At 36.8% G+C, this 23,022-nt stretch overlaps 1 protein-coding gene across 1 annotated transcript in view; it reads right to left on the bottom strand.

Annotated features, from left to right (window-relative positions):
* Positions 1–23,022, bottom strand: part of RAPH1 (Ras association (RalGDS/AF-6) and pleckstrin homology domains 1) — a 47,933-nt gene that overhangs the window by 1,677 nt on the left and 23,234 nt on the right. The window contains exons 5-13 of the mRNA XM_029959516.1: positions 20,281–20,355; positions 12,083–12,160; positions 10,576–10,735; positions 8,508–8,629; positions 6,785–6,850; positions 5,249–5,392; positions 3,926–4,036; positions 1,109–1,207; positions 402–522 (exon numbers count right to left, since the gene is read on the bottom strand). Of these exons, the coding sequence (XP_029815376.1) occupies positions 402–522; positions 1,109–1,207; positions 3,926–4,036; positions 5,249–5,392; positions 6,785–6,850; positions 8,508–8,629; positions 10,576–10,735; positions 12,083–12,160; positions 20,281–20,355 (976 nt within the window). The remainder of the gene's footprint in view (positions 1–401; positions 523–1,108; positions 1,208–3,925; positions 4,037–5,248; positions 5,393–6,784; positions 6,851–8,507; positions 8,630–10,575; positions 10,736–12,082; positions 12,161–20,280; positions 20,356–23,022) is intronic.

Raw genomic sequence — 23,022 nt, 5'->3', positions numbered from 1 at the left:
CAATCTCAAATATTTCAGTCAACAAAAGCAGCTTAAAAGCTACAGATGCCCATTCTATGCATCATTATAACACAAATTTGATTTTTCCAATAGATGAAACATAGAGGAATTGGGAATTAATTATATTTCCTCTTCTCAGTATCAGAATACTCTTCTTTGGAGGTGAACAAGAAAGTACTATGTGTTTCAAATACATACACCACTGCAAGTAATATAACAATAGAACTGTTTACGTGTTTTTATGTTAAACATAAAGTCAGTGGTTTAGACTAAACACAGCACAAAAGACTTTGGAGAAACAGTCCATTTCCTGCAGTGCTCTCTCTTTTGAAGTGTCCAGACAGCAGATGATAGAAACAGTAATTAAAATCTTTGTATTAGGAGATAGATCACATTATTACCTGGCAGACTAGATGAGCTGGAACCTGACTTGATACTGGAGCTAGACAAGGAAGTCCAGTCATACGCCGATTCTGTTCTCTTCAATGCTTCCTGATAGTTCATGTATAGTTGCTTCCCATACTAAGTAAAACGACAAACAAATTTAACAACTGTATATAGTCTGTGTACCCTTTTCAGACTGTTGAGCTCCACCTCTGGCTTCTCTATTTCACACTTTTTCGCTTCCAGAAAGCAACGACAGGCTCTTTGTTAAAGGAGCTCAGGCAATATTTTGGGGTTTTTTAATTAGTGAATTGCTGAGAGAAAGAAAAACAGTTTATTTATGCTGGAAGAGAGAGTGTCAAGCAAGAAATGGTCCAATGAATAAACTAAACCAAGCTGGGGACCTTAGAAAACAACTCTGTTTTCTAAAATCTGTAAGGGAGCTGGCTAAAATCTCTCCAGGATGCATGGCAGTTAGAACTTTGCCATGTGACAGGGGTGCAGCAGAAACAAGAAGAAAGGGCCCAATTGCTGAATTATTATAACAACAAAGCCTAAAAATTTTTGCTAGGGAATGAAATACATAAGAAGACTGTACAGTTCATGTTCAGAATAGTCACACAGAGGGAAGTTAGATTTAACATGTATTTTGCTAAGTAACTGTAAATAGTTTTAAACAGGTGATGACAACGGACGACAAAGTGCACGACTGCCTAGAGGTTACCTTAGCAATGCGGATGCCATTGATCCACTGGTGTAGAGTTCTTACATCATCACAGCAAAGATACTTGATATACTGGGATTTCTTCTGGATCTGAGGATGCTGCAGAAAAATTGTTAACATTCATCAATACTTTAATAGCTAGGAATGCAAGGAAAGCTGTTGAGGTCTATACAGACAAACAATGTTGGAAGCTCTTCAACAGAAGTCTGCATTTGAACCCAGTTAAAAATGTTTCAGACTATCTCAGGAGGTGAATTTCAGTGAGGATTGCTTCACACAGGGATTGGCAGTGTGTCCAGTGTGCACCGATTTCAGGTTTGAAACACTAAGAAAGGGTAAGTCTTCCATTATTTTAGGGCTTTAGTACTACCTACCTACCACCAGCCTTCTGTACCTCTGAAATAACCCACTGCCTGAGGGAGACAACTAAAATTTCACCTTTTTGTCACATCAAAAAAAAACCCTAGAAGGAAACAAACACTCCCTAAATGACATGCTGTTAAGCATAATTCCATTTTCAGCTTGTAGAGCCTTCCAGGTTCCTGCTGTACTGATACAGGGCTATCATCTAAAATATTTGCTGCTCCCACATGCATGTATAAAAAAGAAAACATGCTGTATTTATAAATTCAGAAGTCAAGAAACAAATGCATATTTTTCAGAAGTCAGACACTGCAAATCAGTCTGGATGAAGTGATTATGCAGTTGCTTCCTGTCCATGCTGTAGAAGTTACATGTCTCTCAGCTGTTGGGGCAACTCTTAATACTCAGGTTCTTATAATTTCCTCTGTTAGCTTACAGTTCAGTGACACAGAGTTTTGCTAGATGATTGTAGGTATTCACGTTTTACTGAAGACTCTCAGAAACATATCAGAGGACTTTTCGTCTCTTTTCAGAGTATTTTATCCTGTTGTCTCTCAACACAATTATTTCAGTATGAACAGAACATGTTTATCTCCATAAATAGAATATATATAACAGACCTCCTTATGCTATTAGATAATCGCTTTCATTTTTCACTTCTAACCTCCTTCACATACAGGTTGTGTAATGAGTCTATATAAGCACAATTACTTTGCTAACAAGACACCTTCTTCCTGGACTTGTTAAAAAATTTGGTTGTATAGAAATAAGAGAATCTCTCAAAAATCTATCATTTAGGACCAAAGAGTTATTATCAAATACTAGCACACAAATGCTATATTTAACAATATAAGCACAGCACCTGGCTTGAGCAGAGTAAGTTTTGATATAAACAAAGGAAGTGAACACAAAGACAAATCCAGTCTGGACTTCAGTGAGAATTGGATCTTCAGTTTGTATTTGCCATTCACCTCTCCCCAAACATGTCCATGTTCATGTTTTGGGAGATACTGCCCAATGTAGTGAATCTTTGCAGCACAAACCTGTATTTCTAGTAAAAAAATGTGTGTGATTTCTATACATTGATACTAATATAAAACATTGATGTAACATTATAATAATTGAGGAAGGCAGAACTCAATCCTGCTTAATAATTTGGTGATTCATCAGTTCCACACTGAAAACACAGATTCACTTTGTGTAAGTTATCCAACTACCCCATTAATTTACGTTAAGGGACAATTTCAACATATTAATGAAGACATGAAAATGTTACCATCAAATTTTATGCTCAGAATGGTAATATTTTAAAAAAAAAAAAATCTACTTAAGTCTGTTTTACTCTGTGAGGTCAACAAGTCTGAAAAAATAATTCACTATCAACCAGTCCAAATGATATGGACAGAAAGTGACAGGTAAGCAGAAGAAATCAATTTACTTCAAGCAATTTATAAATACTTACAAACACTGACATTTTTGGCTGCATTCAATTAACTGCATCAATGACCTATAAGAAAATACTTCTAGTTTCAGCTGTGTGCTTTCTCCATGAATATCATGTCCCATATTTAATATTCAGTGTCTACCATAGAGTGGGCTCAAATGCATGTTGCCCTGTCTATTTGAAGATGAAATCCTTTTTCAGGCAGTGGACAGCCACACACTCCAGATATATTAACCAGTCTAATGTACTGACATGTACACCACCGCATGAGCTACACATCAGGGAGGGGAAAAGTGCAACTATAACCATCTCTTGCTACTGGCACCATTTTCAAATCCATGATGACACTTTACTTGCTGTGAACACAGTGTTTTAAAATAACTTTGTACCCAGTTATCTTGCAGGAACTGACACCATTCTGAGCACTGCGTGGGAGCCAAGAGAAACCGGGAGATGTGTCGATGCAATTAACCCTGACGTACTCAAGTTATTATTCTCATAGTTTAAGATCAGGTCACCAGTTTTATAACAGTTTTTGCTACTTGTTCTTTCTACCTGTCCTTTACACGCAGAAGCTTCTTCCTTTACAGCATCCTCTTTCCCCCAGATTGGGCAACAAGGGTAGACTTGAATCTCTAATATAAATTTCTGCCCAGCTCTGGACCTACACTCTGAGAAGATGGCAACTCCCCAAAGTTAGCATTTCAAGGATATTATCTCACTGAACCTAAACTGTTGTAAGGTATAGGGTTGCCAAATGGAAAAGAAGAGTTTAGTGTATGTTTTAGAGTACGATGAACAGTTAAATAAGACTGGTGCTCATTAGTCTGGAAATAAAACAGTTCAGAGCAATATGAAAACCTTTACAAAGTCACAAGGAGCACAGAGAACAGGTGACAACTGTTCACTAACTGTTCCTGTTGTATACAAGAACTAGAGGAAAATAAAATGAAAAGCATTCAGAAGAAGTAAAAGTGTACTGAAGGTATACCACGTTGCTGCAGTGTTACCTTTAGTACCAAACAGTAGTCTGTGGGTGCTTTGTATTTGTTCCGATAGTCCTGTCCATAGTAAACACTGACATGGTCCAGCTGTAGAAAGCACACAAGATCCCTTGAGACCTATGAAAAACAAAAATAGTCATTTACAAAATATCTTTAGAAGAAATCCACACACATTGACAAAATCAGCCTAATGTTAAGATCCAATACTAATAAAAGGTCTAGCTAAGGTCAAATATTAGTTTCCATCTGATTAGAAAACACCAATACAAGGAGATACAGCCACGCATAAACTCTTGCGTCAGACCTTCATTTTTAACCAGCACATCCTTTTTCAAATTCAGTCTGTTTTTTGGTTTTTGTCTGCATTTTGCCTTCTGACATTTTACACTGGGCTACTAATGTGCAGTCAGAGCAGGTATCAGAAGAAAGTAAATATGATTGGTGGACCAGGAAGTTAAGAGCTGTTGGTTACATTTAATCTCAGTAATAATCGAGTTGTCCAAATTCCAGTGTGACTGTGAGTAGAATTCTAAAGATGTTTGGCAGTGATCGTAGGGCACAGAATTTCAACAGGCCACTTGCACACAGATTGTTTTAACAAAACAAAAGACTGTGGAAAGAACATCTGGCATGTATTCAACTCTAAAGGGAGTTGATGCACTGACAGAGATTTCCTCTTCATTGCCAGCTGTGTGGGAGGTGGCCTTCCCGTCCTGAGAATCAGTTGATGCTGTCGAGATTGATGAATTCATGGACAATTTCAACTCACAGTAGTTCAGCCCTGAAGATGTGATATATTTGTAGCAGCTTTCTATTCACTTCTCATCATCAATACACAGAACAGCAGTGACACTGAAGAAATGGTATTGTAATTATCAGTTTCAAAAAACATATCACCAGTTGGTCCAAGAAGAATCTCATTTATATGAATTAACTAAACCCAATGAAATTATTCAGACTGATTGTGGATTTGGTCTGATACTCCACAATTGGCAGCTGCAGTGCCATTTGGTCCTCCATTTGATTTATGCTTGAGAAAAAGATAGCTTCTTAGGTCCACCAAAAATTTTTCCTCAAGTAGTTCTGATCACCTAACCCTAAACTCACTCAAAAAGCAGACACTTATCTTCTTGTATTTTTAAATTTGGGGTTATATCCTTCACAACAAGTGCTGCAACAGTAATTTACACCATATTTCTACGATAAAGTTAGCTTTTTTAATTAAGGATGTGGCACTAGGAAAGGCACAGCTAAGTCAAAATTTAAAGTCTCATATGCACTAGTTACCAGCAATAAACAATTCAGGGAAATTGCTTTAAAATAGCATACCTTTGCCTTCCCTTTAGGGACATAGTAGATTCCAGAAGCCCGAAGAAGAAAGTAACGTTTCTTCCAAGACTTCTTACCATCCTCTTTCAGCCACAAAACTCCCTCAATCTCTGGCACAGTTACAGAACTTCCACAGAAACATTCCTGCCGATAAACACAGTGGTTTGGGAAACAGACAGAACATGGAGTGTGCATTGGTTTGCTTTTGATGACTGAAATCCTTTATCTAAGGAATGAGCACATAACAGGCATAGCTCTTTTTTTTCCACAGAGTGGTATGAATTACAGACTAATCATAGAAGTAATAAGGTGCTTAGCACCTTAGCATTGGCTCATTGCAACAATGACAAAAAAAAATCATTAGCAGCTACTGAAAAGATTTTCTAACCACTGCAGATCAGTAATAGAGCCCCCAATGGCTTTACTGGCTTTAAGGTCATGAGGTGACCCTACAGATACAGCCTCATTTGTGTAAGCATCCACAAAACCTAATTGCACATCCATCAGCTACAGCTATAATTCATTCCAGGAGTACTTTGCTGCTACTAACTGCCATCAACACTAGAGCTTCTGTCAAGGTTCTATTTATAAAGAGCTAACAGAGGAAAAAAAATGCTTTAAATACACTCCAGATTAATATGCAGCACAGAGACTTGTGAATAAACCTAGAAGATAGAAAGAATAAGGTAGAATTGCAACTCTCTGCATGTCATGACTTCAAGCATCTTTTTGATCTCTAGTATGCACACAAACCCTTATTAAAATCTGTATTAACAATATACTAAGAACACGCCTATGCTACTAATAAGTTAAACTGTATTAAGTTTAATCCAAAATTAAATACTCAAAATATTTACTTTTGTGTGACTATCATAACCATTATTCTGGAAATCAAGTGGAACCTATGGCACTTCAGCCATGTCACAAAAACATTCAGTTTTCAGCTTATGAAGGCCATGCTTTCTGTTTGCTTTATTTGCTCCATGTCCATGGTTCTGCAAACTGCTTAATATGTTTGATATAATTACTTTTCTGTCACTCGTTTTTAAAAATTCAATATTTGGTTTTTATTTTAAATGTAATTGAAACAATTCTTAACTACTTTCCTTATTAACAAAATTTAAAATATTAACTTAGACCAGTCACTAAAACCAGAGCTATAGAATTCTGTAGAAAATAAGAATTTGGAAAATACTATAAAAAAAAAAATCTCTACCACCAGAGGTCAAAAACCCCAGGTGACAGTTCAACAAATGTCAACAGGTTTTAGCCCTAGTTACAGGCAACTTCATTTTGATTATCACTGTGTATGGTACTTTGGATACTAAACTAAATATAGAAACTTTATATTAACTGATTGCATCTGAAACAGTACAACACGAAAACAGCCATTTATCTCAAATATAACCCACTCCATTCACAGTCTTCCACAATTACATTCAGCTCTGTCCATCAATTCCAATCACCACAACCTTCTGGAGTTTAGCTTCAAGCTCCAAAATGACCAGTATGTCCTTTCTGGTTTGGCATGCCTACCTCTAGCAGCACCTCTTTATTTCTGTCTGCCATCTCAGAGGTTTCTTTCTTCCCCAGAAGATAGTTCTGTAACAAAACAAAGCTTAGTATTTCTATAGGCATTCTGAAATCAAGCCAAATGATATTTCTTGTTCTCCTTTCTGTAGCAGTAAGAAAAAACCCCAGCTATTAACTAAGAACAACGTGTGAACTAAACAAAACTTTGTAGTTTAACTGAAACTTTCTGTCAGACTGCTAAATAATGCATTGCTCTAACTTATAATCACCTTTACCAGAACTATCAATCAGTCCATACTCTTGACAGCCTCACAACAACATTGTCCTGACTTTCCATGAATCAAACAGCTGTCTGTTACAATGTATCCAAAAATAAAAATACTATGAACTTGAAAATCCCACAATAAAAATATAGAAAACCCCAGAGATCTTTAAACTTGTTACATACTGCCATTATTTCTGTATTCAAAGAAGCACACACAGAAGCAATGTACTTTGTTCCATCTTGCCCTGACAGTTTTGCGGAATAAAAATATTTATTTTTCACAAAGAATTACCAAATAAAATACTTCTCATCTTCTTAAAGGGAATCTAAGTATGCACAAGTACCATATCTTACTAAATAAGTTTTGTACTCTTACTCGGTTTGGAAAAGATTAGGGCAATGGAAAACAATCTTCTTAACCCCTAGCTCTAATACTGGAAAAACCCCAAATATTCATAAAGTTGAGCCAGTTCAATATTTTAAACCAAGCAGAAATGTTTGGTTTACACTGGTACCTCCTTGTTGACAGTGCCTACCATATGTACTGACAGCAAATGTATCAACCACAAACTTTTAAAAAGGACGTAGAGTTTTGCTGCTTCAGTGCAAAGCACTTGAATAAGACATGGTTTTCAGTTCCTGCTGAAAAAAAAGTAAAATCAAGTACTCTGCTGTTGTCCCACAGGATGAGCTTACAAAACTGTTATCCAGTTTAAATCCAAGAAATTAGCACACAGATGCCATACAGACATAAAAATAATCTATAACCCCAAAAGGGAACACATTAGCTAGGAGTTAAGAGGGAGATCAAGTGATATGATATCCGGTTCTTTTCAATTCAAATTCTTCTAAGAACAACTTTCTGCTTTGCTGTTCCTTTTTCTCCACTCCCTTGCAATACTGAACTGCTTCCAGATATCAAATCACTTGAGAGAAGTCTTTGAAGCCATCTGAGAGAGAAGTGGGGTCTTTGGTTTCCTAGCCAAGGACCAGGAAACACAGGTGAGTACCAGGTCCCAGCTTCCACAGGGACACATGCTCTCTTCTCTTCATTTGCCATGTGACCATGGAGAAGCTCTTCTCTTAGATTTTTGTCTTCCCCTTCTTGCCAGCAATGTAAGAACGCACAGTGGAGAACCACTACTATTAGCAATATCTGTCAACACCTTTCTGGCATAATTACATATTTGAGCAGCACTAAGTATGAGTGTAAATCCCATGAAACTGTCTGCCTTCATCTCCATTAAAACTACCCACAAACACATTTGCAAACAGATTGCTTCAGCTCAGTTATCCGCTGAGGACTTGATTTTGTGCCAACAGCACTGTGGGTGTACACAGTGCCAAAGTGTAAAGTTGCCTGGCATTTTAACACATAAAAAGAACGGAAAAGAATGCTACCAAAAAAAGTTAGAAGCTGCCATCAGTCACACACGCATTCAACATGAACCACAGGCTTACCTGTGGATTCTTGAAAAGTGCGTATTTCTCTATACGTTCCACGAACATCAGTTTGTTTTGACTATCTCTTGTCCAGTTCAGAAGGTTTTCAACTAAATTTTCATGATCTTCAAAGATCCTTTCTGCAGCAATAACAAGAGAGTAAATACATTTGAATATGTTTCATTTTGTGATAAATTAATCTCTAGTCATATCTAGGAGATAAGGCATACATGCAGAGAAAATAAGAGTTCCAGGTCTATTACAATGGAAAGAAGTTTATGCTAAGAAACTAAAAGAACTTAGTCATCTTTCAGACATGCCTGGGTTAATTTTACACATACAATCATTCAGCACTGACTTCTGTACCTTCAGGCTTAGAGTTCCAGCAACATAAAATGTGTTTTTGTTTTTTTAATCTGACAAAGTCTACTATCCCACACGAACACTGCAGACTCCAATGATGATATTCCAAAGTTTATGAGTAAAAATAAGAAGGTTATCACATTTATATGTACTCTGGTCTACACAAGCCCTGGAGGAATGTATTAGGCAGCTTTTTCAGCATAAAAATTGTTACAGCATCCCCAATCACTATCTAAGTATCAAAAAAGTAATGGGCAATGATCAGAGGGAAAACAAAATGCCTATGAAATGTGGAATACCCATGGTTAGTAGGGGATTTGTAAAGAGGTCTGAAAACTGACACTGTCTACTTCTTACAATCTCTCTTGATGAATAAATGATGTATTACCAATGGCTCCTGAGAACTCTGAACTTTGACTCTCTGTTGAAATAGTTTATCTCTAGTACACTAGTACTAGCACTTCAGAATACTGAAAATAGGCAAAAGAGAACAGATCAAGGAAAAAGAGGAAAATTTACTGAAATGGTAGAGAAATAGCTAAAATTTCTCATTCTAAAATAAATAAGGAAGGAGACATCTTCAGGAAACCACTAGACCAAGTTTTTCCTCCTTTCAAAGACACTGAAGTAGAAGCTAGCTTTCTACAATTTGTTCCCTCTTCACATAGATCATACAGTGGCATTTCAGCAAATTAAATTTTTCAGAATCATTTGGGACTTGCTTGACCTTTCAACTGCATCTGAAAGCAGAATATGATTTTCTCCCACAAAATAATTCAAGCTCTATCAACAACACAGCAATACTGTCTTCCAAGAAAGTAAAAAAGTCATCACCTAACAGAACAACAAAACAAAAAAGCTTCAGAGCACTGTGATACAAAAACTCACATCTCACTGCAGCCTCATTAGTGAAAGTGGATAGCTTTCAAAACATATCAACTGTCATTACAAGAAAAGAGTTTATTAAAATTTTAAGGTTTTGAGCCTTCATTGGATAGGTAGAAGATTCACCCCACAACAACCCTTTTTTTCCCCCTTAACAATAAGCAATGTTAACATGCTACGCTACCTGATATAGAAAAGGTTTCACCAAAAGAGAGAGGAAATATTAATTTTCATTGTAATTTGAAATCAAGATAGTTGGGTTCAGTTCCAGGTTTTTCTTTTATCAAAGTCAATGGGTAAGGTGCACCTTACCCATTCACCTTCTTTTCCATTCAGATGCTGTATCCTTTGGCTAAATGAACAACTTACATTGTGGTATGTGCAATGCAGTGCAAAGGAGCTTTAGCTGCTCTTAGAGGAATATTGCTTGTTGCATTCAAATATTTAACAGGGAAAAAACATAGACAGCTTTTTGCAATAAGAGCTATCAGTTTAAAATACTATTTACAAAGAGGAAGATGAACGTTAAGTATTTTATCCCTTAACTGTTTCTTCGGTGAAGAAATCATCAAAACCAAGAGGCCTGGTGACTAGACATTAGAAAAATTACTATATCACACCAAAGAATTTAGCCATGCTTTTTAAATGAAAGAAGAAATCATTTCCAGATCATTCTGAAACAAAGTCAGTCATGAGCTTCATTAAATGAATTAGCACTTACTACATTAACGAACGGGATGATGAACATTACGAAGCCAAGTGTTTAAATAACTCTGAGGATATAGGCAACTGTTGCATTAACAGGTAAGAATTATAAATACTTGTAATTATTACTTACCCATTTGCAATTCAGAGATGGTTTCCACCAATGACCAGTCTAAACTGTAGCCACAGTGTGATTTGTCCATCAGATTGTCTAATACTTGTCTCACTGTCTGCCTCTCATCTACCATCATTGTTTTTGAGCTGTCATCAGACATATGGACTCTGATCACCAACTATTAAGTAAAAAATTAGGAAAACAAAAAGGATTAATTTACCACATTTCACATAAAAATATGGTTGTTTATTAGATCTTGTTTATTCTTCTAAGATTTTCTTACAATTAGCATAAAATATTAAGTTCAGCCAAAACACTTCCTCAAAATGGGAGAAGTCATAAATGATGGTTTGATATTTGTATCACAGACACTCAACAAGATACTGTTCTCCTTCAGTATAAGAGGGTAAACATAAAAGTCTTTCCAATACAGTGACAACATGCTTTAGTTGTGTGTTACGGAGGGAAAAAAAATCCCTCCTGGCAAAGTGTCCTGTTCTGATTAATAAAGTGCCTTTGAGACAATTTTTCTCGCATGTGTAGGTGGAACAAAAGAGTTCTGCACAAACTTACAAAGAACCAGAATTTTTCAGATTTGCATTTGAAGTTTTCTGTCTCCTTTGTCCATATTTTCTAAAAATGATGATTATGTAAACAATATACCTGTATCAAATGTTATTTTTCTGGGGAATATGGAGCAGTAGTGTGAAAAAAAATCTGCTTTTAAAACACAATGGCTTTTCATAGGCATTTAAAGAGGTCATTGTCCAGAAACAAAAATCCAACCATTTTTTTAACCAATCAAAAAACTTAAGACAACAGATTCTTTTTGTCAATCATTATGCTTCCATTTTTACATCTTGTTCAGATGGAAAAGATAAAATCTACTGGTTGTAATACACTGGTTGGCTTTTTAATTTCCATCCTCCAGCCAGAGCAGTTTTTAGCTTTTCATCTATAATCATGTAATGTAAAAGGTATTTTAAGCTACTGAAAAAATCCAATTGCAAAATAAGAATGCTAAATGTTAAGGGAACTCTATATTTTTTGAGAGTACATCAAGTAATGTCAGTAGACTTTCTCCACTTGGTACTCCCTGTTTTTAGTTTGGAATACTTGTTTTCCATTTATCACTGGCAAATCCTGCTATGCATAATGGGAAGGGGTTTGCAAAGAAAACAGGCGCAATTTTAAAGGTGTGACTGCAGAATATGCAAGGACGATCTCAGGAGGCTGGACCTTCATTTCACTTCTGGGTTGAAGCTGGTAAAGTCTTCTCAATGTGCACTAGCTGCAAAATAAGCTATTCCTTAAGAAAAACATAATGTTATTCCATATGCTAGGGTTTTCTTGATTAGGTGCAGTCTAGATCAGAAACCACATTACCACTCTAGATTAGAACACCACAGTGGTTTTATTTAGGGCAACTTAAGGGTAATAGACACAAATGAGAAGTGAATTTCCTGCATTTTCCAAGGGAAAAAGAATAAAATAAAGATCTTATAAATCAATATAACTAACTTACCTTTTTCACTTGTGCTTCTTTAATCTTCTCTAATGCAACCCTAATCTTCTCAGCTTTGAGTTTAGCAGCCTGTTCCTCCTAGGGGGACACAACACACACAGTTCCAGTTAACACAAACTTCAGTCTGGTTTCAGTGGATATAATTTCGAGGCTACCATGCTTTAAAACATGAACTGAAATGCTGATTTGCTCACCTACAAATCCTCAACTATTTCTCAGTGACAACAAAGACTATTATTTTTTAAGACAAGAAGTATTATTATCTAACATTTAGAAATACAATTGCCATTAGAACTTACTGGAGGTACATATTTTGTATAGACATTTGGTGTGTCTCTGTTCTTCCACATCTTTCCACAATGCTTTGTGCATTGCTACCAAATATTTTAGCAAATCATATATTTACAGTCATAGGGCTGGACAGTACACATTCAACAAGAGTGTACAAAGGAGTACACCCAATAGATTTTTGGCTGACTGACATAGAACACAAAGAGCACACTGAGAAGTATCAGAATTTAACAGCACACAGAAAGTAAGAAAACAAATCCTATAAATAGGATCCCATACTACATACATTAGTTTGAAAGACTTTAAACTAGTAAATACATTTGCAGTAAGAAGCTTCAATGCTCCCTTTATCTTTACTAAATCCAAGCTGCATTTCTCCTTCCTTTAAGTATTCTAAGACACAAAAAGCAAACAGGCATCCTTTTGCTCTTCTAAATAATCTATTTTTGTTACAACTGGAAGTGCAGTGAAAATTCAGGTAACGAATCTATCTGCTGATGCTAAAGAAAACTGTATATTTTAAGACTAGCAACATAAACTTTTCAGTTTGAGATTACAGATATTTCTGTTGAAATTGCATTTGAAACATGCAGCTAAACAAGCAACCACTGTTCTGAAAATGACATATGCAGGTTTCAGGCTTTCACAATCTTAAATTCTAGCACAACAAACAAATATATGAAATAAGCAAACCTCCTCCAAAAATATTCAATCTCTTTAAGAAAGAAAAATTTAAATTTTTCTCAGATCCAAAGCAGCACAGTCCATCAACATTCATAGACACTTAGTTCTCCATTGCTTTCTTGTACAAATGTAATCTGTGGTTTCTTTGCCATGTGTTTAGATGGTTGCTTTTCTTGTAAAAGTCAAGATTTAGCTATTCTGAAATCCACAATGTTTAAGTTTTGTACTTCTAAATGTGCTACTAATAGTCTTATCAACTGCTAAAGAACATTCTCTTGTTATTTACTGCAGTTTTAGCAGCTTTTGGTCCTTCACATCCTATGACCATCCTATGCAGCGGGGAAAAAACATCAGCTAGGCAGGAGAGTATGCTGCCTTGAGAGAAACGTAGTTCTTTTCAATAAAATAAATCAGGAAGTTGACACAAGCAGAAATAATGTGAGCCTGAAACATTATCTGGGAACTGAATTACCAAGGCACACAGTTTCTATTAATCTACAGGGAACCTCAGCTTTGTATTCACAATAACAACGGTGTCATACAGCTTAGAAAGGTTAAATCAGATTAGCAGTCTATGAAAAACAGTGCCATGATATCAAGAATCATTTTTCTTCTTATTCCTTAACACTAACCATTTCCTTCTGTACAAATAAATTATTACTAAAAAGCAAGGCTTTAAAGACTGTAAAATTTCCAGAAGTGATGCCATGTACCTGTACATTATGAAATCAGCAAAACCAGAAGACTTCATTTCATCATACATTTGGAGAAACTCATTCATATTTAAAAAAGCTTCTCATTAACCTAACCATAAACCTCTACTGCCTTAAAAAGGTTGACAGCACATTCAGTTTTGCTCTTTGTTAAAGTCAAGCAGCCCAATTTTCCAGCCCATTTCACTGCACACCTGTGCAGATGCCACTGCCGACAGCAAACCCCACAGGAGCACTTTGCACCACTGTGCACAGGCAGCAACACAAGGGCAAGCAACAAGGAATCAGCTGGCAGCCTCCCAGATACCTGTGCCAACACAGCTAAAATATCTTTGGTGATCTCTAAGTTTATAATCCATCATTCCCTAAAATGCTTTTAAAAATAAATATGTAGATCAAGAAAGACTTTGAGGATTTACTATTTTAATGCCTACCAATAACTTTTCATTTCCTACTCAATATTATGTGGGTCTAGAGATCAGGATTTCTTATACTTTGTTAAACTCTAATATAAAGTCAGTTTAAATTAAAAAAAGAAAACCACCAAACCAACAACAAAATAAACCCCAGAACTAGAATTATCAAAATAAGAACCATTTTCAGCCACTAACAAATCATAAAAAGAGGTCTGAATCTACTTACTGGAAACATACAGAGGAAAAGAAGCAAGAATTAGAAATTTCTGAAAGCATATAGTAGTCAAGGATTTTAAGCTATTCAAGTTTTGTTTTATAGTTACAGCTCAGGCCACTGCTGCATCACTGCTGCTATCACAAAAGGAGGAAGAACTATCTATTTTGATGATTTCATAAAATAATTGAATAACCACAGGATTCAGATCAAAACTCACAACAATTTCTTCTATTTGTCTCCTAATGGCCCAAGAAAACAGTCTCCTCCACATCAAAGGCAGCCCAAAACTGCACTTAACCACAAACACAGGCTCTCTCCTCCCATGTACATGAAACCAAGACAAGTTCTTAGCAGGAAAAAGCATCCATCAGCTTGTGATATGAGTTGCTGAAGGGTCATGAAAATACAGGTAAGCAGCAGCCCCTTCAGGGGGTACCAGAGGTGGTCCATACCAGTAAATCCTGATGTGGCCACTGCCCTGCCTCCCTCTCACAGCATCAGTGCTCAGTGACAGCATTCACAGTGCTGCTGTGGCCACACAGACAGTCTGGTCACAGAGCTGATCTGCATGAAAACTGACAGAGCAGAAAGATTCAGCAGAATCCACTCCTTGGCAAGACCACCTTTACGGTCATGGACATGCTCTGGAAATCAAAGGAGATACACACACACACTGCAGAGAAACACAAAACACAAAGCAGTGTCATTTCCACCTCTGGCAGGAAACTACTGCTGCTCTTTCAGTAGCAGTACACATCACTGCTACACATAGTAGGGTCAAATTGCAACATAAATCCCTCACTTTAACAGGACTACTTTGGGAGTATTGCTACACTTGCATTTTAAAGCTTTGAGCCAAGAATACTTTTGGTAATGGACAACATCACACTTGATGTAAAGAATACATGGCAACATAGTTACATTAAGAATTTGTTAATCCAAAATATTCTAACATTCTGAACTAAAATGGAAATGCACATCTCTGCAACGCGATGGTCTTAAATGAATGACCTTTTTCTTTGCATTTTTATACCAGAACTGTTTTTGATAATTTTAGCCTACAGTGCAATATCATAAAGAATAACACACACAAAAAATAAAGATTTCCTTAATATGATGATCACAATTTCCTGCCCCAGTTTCCAGTTGAATATGCAGTTATCAGAAATTTCACCTGTGTTTTAGCATTAAATATGCAAGATGCATGCAATGACAAAGCTGACCTTGCCGAAATGACTTTGTGCCTCACATTTCTAGGCTGGGACTTTATTTTCTGCTTCATGTTACATTTTTAAAGGGTCATTAACTGAATCCTTTTACAGAGATCACAGAAAGAATGGGGGGAAAAAAAGAGGGGGTGGAACCACTTAAAAAAGATTACAGTACTTAGGAAATCCAGTAATTAAACAATAAGAGCTAGGTAAGAAAGTCCACATCTCACTGAATTTAGCAGGGCAGATACACAAATCACAAGATACATAGAAGAAGAAATTTCTTCTTTCATTAATATTTGATTTTTTTTGTCTGAATTCCTTCTCTGAATGCAGATAAGAAGACACCTAAATACATAAGTAGCATTGACTTCTGAAGGACTAAAAGCAGGTATCCACTGTTTATTTTCCCAGCTACAGTCTAGCCTCGGGTAGAAAGGCAATCACCTGTCTTGCAAGGACTGTCCTTCTTAAAGAGCTTTTACTGAAACAGAGTTTTCTCCTGCCAGAGAACACCATATTGACATCTCCATTTGTACCTAATGGCCCAAAACTTCAAGACATCTCTATTAGTCCCATGTTTAATGTATATCAATCTGAATATTAATCACATTAATGAAGTGTTTTCTGTTGGTTGCTTTCATTTATTATTAAAAAGAACACTAGAACAAGTGTGTATGTGATTGGCACTAGAAGGGAAAACCCAAATGTGTGAATATAAAGAGCAGGTCTTCTTGATAAACTCAATAGGACAAGCAGAACACTCCTACTCTAAAAACCATTTTGTGGCAATAGCAGCACAGTCCATTTATAAACAGTGAACTTGTGTTTACAGTAGTAGTTCTTGGCCATTCTCAAAATAACTTGGGTTTACCCCAAAATATCTGGGTGAAGCAGAAAGGGAAGCAAGACATGACTCTTTCAAAGCTCACTAGATGTGAGTGTACATCAGTAATTTCTTCCAGTGAGGAGTTCATCCTCCCTAACATAGACTCATTGCACATTTCTTCCTTCTTCCTTCCCAGCTTAATACTCTCAAATATTCCTGACATTGCCACCATATTGCACTATGTTACTAAACATGGAAATGGATCTGAAGCAGTAGTATTGTTTTGGGGGTTATGCCTGAGAATTATTCACCTGGGAAGGTCTTAAATATCACAGTGACACTACACTGGGGTAGTGCCATATTTTTCCTTTGTTCTACTTCTGTGCACCATTCACAAACTCTTTGCTATTAGAAGCCTAACTCAAACACAGAGGTGGCTTCTGAATGGAAATTGGAAAGCAGCAGTTACATTTTAATTGCTTTTCAAAGTCACACTGGCCCTTGTCACAAATTCCCACAGAAGGGATCTTCCCCACAGTCTACTGGCACAAAGAAGGCCCCACCATCCACATCCCTAAGGAAGATGTTGAAAAGTACTGGACCCAGTATTGACCTCTCAGGTGCATTAATTTTGGTTAATGCCTCAAATTGGACTTTGTGTCCTTTAGAAGGTATGTTTCAAGGGATGGCAGATAAAATATTAATCAATTGAGACATGCATTCTGCTGTCTCCCTGAAAGACTACTCAAACTAGATTTGACAAAGCTAGTAGCAATGAAGAAAAAAATCCAATGGAGTTTCACTGGCTCTTTATCCCTTGAAGCAACCTGCACCACATTATCAGCCTGCTTGCCCCTGAATAGACCCTGCCTTGCTCTAGGCCAGGCTCCTCACTGGGGCAAAGAGTTATAGAACAAAAGGTACTGGGATCTGGGACCAGGCAAAAGCAAGAAAGGGGGGGGGAAAACCAAACAAACCAGATTGAAGAACAGGCCTTAGAAATCACAGTAAGGAATTTTGAGAGTGGAAAGAAGACTACAATATAACAGATGAGGGACTACAACTGACTGGCAAGTTCTAGCTGGACAAAAAGCTCAACTGATATTCGGAACAGGGTAGAAACAGATTTCAGAACATAGGCTGATTGTCTAACAATGTCACCACAAGCTTATTATAAATAATACATAAATTACGTTTTATTATATTGATAGAATATATAATATCATTATAATACTAGAAAAGAAAAAGGTGATATTAAAACTACACAGGAACATCACAATGATCACAGCAGGTTAGTACACAATAGCTTGTTGAAGAAAAATTTCATTATTTAACTTCAACACTGTGCAAAATCCTGCTACTACCATCTATATAATTTTTTCAGGTTTCTAGATGTGGCCGTCACAGCTTCCTCAAAAACTGGCTGTGGGAGGCTGGAGTTTTCAGACTGTGCTTACATCCTTTGCAGATTAGAAATGAATTGCTGTATTTTTAAGCTGCACTAAAAAAAAATCTCAAACAGATGCTTCATTCAAGAACGAACACAACATCTGAATCAGATTGATCTAAGATGCATGAAGCCAACATCACAACTTATTTAATGAAAAGTCTGAAGGAATTAGTGTGCAGTAATCAAAAATCTACAAACCACTGCAATCAACATTCATAAGAAGAATATTTGTCTTTCAGATCAACATGAAAAGAAGAATGATGTACCAAATATTTGGGAAGAAAAGGTGTTACATGATTCCTTTACCTCCAGATGCTGGCATACATATATGAATCATTAAACTAATGCATCATTTTCTGTGCTGAGATCTGCCCTACACTGTGTCAGGAACTGTGTGTGTGCATGATTGTAGTGCAAAGGGAACTTAGTGCATGACTAGAATTTCTACAATTAGTTATATTACCAGAGGACAAAAATGGTACTGTTGTTCTCCCAAAGTGTCTCTAGTCTCAATATAAGAGGTAGACATACCAAAGAAAGGAAAGAATACCAGAAACAGTAAGATAATAAGAAATAGTTGACACACCACGAACACCAGCATAGAGCTGCAACATGATCCTACAGTTAACTTATCTAACACCTTGCTACAAGGAAATGCCCCATTTCTTGGGACTGCTTCACTTACACAGGTGGTGAAGCACTTATCTAAGGTGGTGAAGAGATCTAAGCAGCAAAGTGGATTTCCATTTCATCATTTTACTAAAGAAATTTGTTTGCAGGAGGTCAGAAGAGAAGCAGTAAGTATCCACACCAGACCTGTGTGCTCAGTAGTCAGAAGTAGAGGCACCACTGTACTGACAGTCCCAAGCTGAACAAGCAACATTATCCTCAGAAAATCAGCAAGCTTACCAAAAGCATCTGAATCAAAGGGCTACAAAGTCTAATTAGCCAACATAAAGATTTATAAACACAAACATTTAACTTCAGGAGTCTATCAGAATCACTGATACGAGCTAGTCCACGGTCATATGACATAACAGGATAATTTTATGCACTTTTTAAACTGAAGTTCCATATGGTAACCAACACTCACCCCACATACAAACAATCAGAAGGGAGGATCTGAAAACACATGGAGATGAAAGAGAAACTTATGGTTTCTATTTGTGCCACAGCTGTTGTTAATCTATCTGTAATGAGTCAAGGTTGCTGGTTTGGTGGCTGTTTGCTTTGTTGGGGGCACAGTGGGGTGCACAGCAGGGTAGAGGAGCTATTGCGGGGGGAGAAGGAGGTATGGACTTAAATTTTAAGCAAAACAATCACAAGAGCAGAAGATTACTTGGTTTTGGCTGTTTGTACTCCTCTAGAAGACAGACTGAAAATTTGTTGTCAAAATAGATGCTGAGCACTTTGAGAAGAATATTAAGGTATTTAAGAAAAAGCAGTAAACTAATTCTAAACTTTTATTGCTAAATACAGACTACTTATGCCCAGCATTATTCTTATTGTTTTGAAGTCCCCAAGATACATTTTGTTACTTCAGGCTTGCCTGAGGTTTCTCCACTAGTGTGTCTATTTTACAAAAACAACCCAAGGGACAGTTTGCAGTAGGTAGTAGCACAAGAGACATCTGACACCTCAGCCACTGAATATTCAAAGTTTTCTGAACTACACAAAGCTGTATGTTTGTTCTTCATCCAAGCTTGTCTTTTCATCAAGGAGATTTATAGCTTGCTCCATCCCTCCTATTCTAGTTTCAGAAGGAAATACATATTGAAGATATAACTCTTAGACTTAAGAACAATTTGTGCTCTCTTAGTACATTACTGACCTCTTTCCTGTGAAGAAAATGAATTTATAATCAGAGTTCATACATACCTGGCTCATTAGACCACTGTTTTACTAGGATATTCTCCCCACATTATATTAAGACAACATTCAAAACGTTATAAAAAGAAATCCCATTACTTACTAGAGTTTATCTTTGATACAGCAAGTGAACCTATTTTAAGGCTACTTATGCCTTTTAAAAGTACTGAACAGTCCCACATATTTTCCACAGTTATGATCTTCTTTTTTTTTCAACTAGCGAATGGCAATAGGAACAAAAGAACTTTTAGCTCAGTACACTTCCTTTCCAGCTAAGGCATTTTACCTGCTGACATGGCTATTAAATATTTGTCAAGAACTTGAACACTTTGATAAATCTGCAGAAACAAACAATAAAATTCAGCCTTTAAAAGCACCTTGGATAATAAGGAAAATCATGTAAGCAAATGCACAAGTTTCTGGAAAGGGCAGGCAGGGGTGGGAGAAGCATAGCACACACCAAAAGCATTCTTTCTACATAGAAATAGTGACATACAGGTGGAAACAAGAAGCATCACCTTGGTCAGCAAATGAGAAGGCTTTCCTGCAATGTTTCTCAGAAGGAGGGAGGTTTCCCTGTCCAAATAGGAGTGCTTGTGCATAAAGAAAGAGAAAGAACATAAATCAAAGGAAGTCAGTATAGTAATTTTATAGTCTTGATTACAGAAGATAAAGCAGAGTTTAATAGAAAAAAAACCCTACATCATCACTTTATTTCCCTCCCATAAAAACATGAACATTCCCAAATACTATGAGCTTAACACACTGGTGTAAAAGGAGTTGTGCTAATAGGGGACGCTATTTTAATCTTCCTTTGTACAAAATATCACATAATAGAATTAAGAAAACTTTTGCTTACCTGCAACTGGTTTCTTTTCTGCAAGAGAAAACTTATTTTTAAAGACACTTAGAACTATAAAAGTAAGAAAACATGCACTTACAATGCTTTTCAAAATCCTGTCCAGTCTTCTAAAACTGAACATTCTACTTTCACTACACAAACATAAAGCCACTAAAAACTGATCATCCTAGAGACAAGGAAATGGTTTCATGCTTTCTACACTGGTTGCTGCTTTATTGCTAAAGAAGAAAGATGTTACCATAATAACATCAAACTGACTTACAATCAATGTCCTTGTTTTTGAAGGGCTTACGTCTCTCTTCCCTTGTATAGTCTGAATTATAAAATTAGAAATCCCCACATTTCTCTTGGAAGATAAACTAGCATAAAGTATATTTTCATCTGTTTAAAAAGGGGAAGCAAAATCAGCAGAGAGGAAGCAACCAGTAGAGAAGGGCAAAAATCAGTCAAGGACAGGTACCAGAGCAATTATCTTCTCCAGCATCTGCTACAGACAACAAAACCATCACCATGCAGTGATTGCAGAACCACACAGTCACAAGTCTGCTAAGGGGCACTTAACAAAAGAACATTAAGTACATCTCCTGTGTTCCACCACTGTACTGCAAGTTTTGTCCTGTGTGGCTGCAATTGTCTCAGCCTTGTTTCAGTTGGTCCAATGCTACACAGAACAGGGCATGACAACTATACGTGCCTACTATCCTTTTGTTTAGGAATTAGCAATAGAGAATCCCCATCTCTTCTTCAGTGCCACAACAAGGTATGGTCTCCTGAAAAAAATGAAGAGCCCAAGTCTACAACTTCATGCAAAGCAGTATTCAAATAGTTTGGGGAATGCAGTTCCTGCAGTGGGAGTTTACTTGATGTGACTTCCACATGCTGGGACGAGCAACTAAGGATCTCAAGGAGGCTTTAAGAGTTACAGCTCAGAAAAGAGTATACACAGCATCTGAAGCGATCCAAGCTTCACCTGGTACTTAGCTACTCATACAGACACAGGTTATGCTACACACTGAATAAAGGTTTTTCTGCCTGCACGTGAATTACTGTCTGCACCCACATCCTATGTTTTAGGAGCACAGCAGTGCTGCCCAGCTCAAGCACACACTGCTGAGGTTTGTAGGACCTGGTATAATTAAAAGGTCTCAGGCACTGTTTACAGTCATACTTGAATTGTATCCTTTCCTACACAGCTCTAACTTCACACAAAGTCAGTTTAGAATGGTCTCCTTATAAGGCATTGCTACAGAACTTGCAGAATAAACTGGTTGGTTCAATTCAAAACCCTAAAGTATACATAAAAACCCAAGGACAAGTTTAAGGAATTCTTTTAAAGAGTTTCTTGATAAGAGTTCTTGAGAAACATCATGGACTCGGATTAACATGGATCGTTTTTCTTGGTGAATGAAGCACTGCAATAGAAGGAACGTTACAAATGGGTTTAGGCACTTGCTGCCTTAGCCTGTTAGTCAACAATAGCATCAGAATTGAGAGAGGAGACTGAATCTCTCCTTAAAGAAAACACTATTTGCTGGAGAATATTTCTCCTACAGGGAAGCTCAAGGCAGGTTGATTAACCTTATTCCCATCACTGGTCATTTCAGCTGCTGCCATCTTGCATTTAAGTACAGTGGAAATTTTCTCCACTAAGGAGCTTCTGTTCTATCCAGAAACGGGAATGCTATATATTTCTTGCAACTTAAAGGCACTGGAAATTTTGTTCATACTGCTTTCCAGACCTGCAGCAAAATATGGAAACAGATAACCACAGGAGAGCTATTCTAGAAATCAAGAATGATGGTATTTTATTGGAAAGAGGGGTTGGTCAGTAAAATGTGGAACAGTATGATGACAAGTACCTCTCTGAATTTGAGGTGAAGAGATAACATGCCTAGAAACAGGAAGGCAACTGCCCTCTTTCCCAGACATCTTCTGTGCATGGCTCCTTCCTTATGTGTAATACATTCTGCAGTTCTGCACATACCCAAAAGTTAGAATGAGCAAAAGCAGCAAATCAACAGAAAAGCCTAAGTTCTAGAAATTATAGCTTGGCTAAACAATAACTATGTGTATATAATATTTTTTAAATATTTGACCTGCACAAACCATTAGATAAAGAAAAAAATTATTTTTCATTTTAGAACAGTGTGTTACTTTCACAATCCAGTTTTAAAGCATTTAATCTATTTCAAAGAAAGATTTGAGCTCAAACACCAAGCTTTTAGGTAAACAAGTGCTGTTCTTTAATACAGGCTGCTAGATTATTCCATTGTTCAGGGGAAGATAAATATTTTGGGATTTTTTTCTACATAGTACAGTCACACTGGACTACACAGAGGATCTAAATAGTCCACTCTTCCTCTCTATTTCTGGAGTTCAAATACGTATCAAAGCTCTG

This window comes from Manacus vitellinus, unplaced genomic scaffold (genome assembly GCF_001715985.3).
Source record: "Manacus vitellinus isolate BGI_N305 unplaced genomic scaffold, ASM171598v3 scaffold_20_pilon, whole genome shotgun sequence".
NCBI classification, from domain to species: domain Eukaryota; kingdom Metazoa; phylum Chordata; class Aves; order Passeriformes; family Pipridae; genus Manacus; species Manacus vitellinus.
The sequence above is the reverse complement of the archived record's forward strand: the minus strand, read 5'-3'. Positions and strand labels throughout refer to the sequence as shown.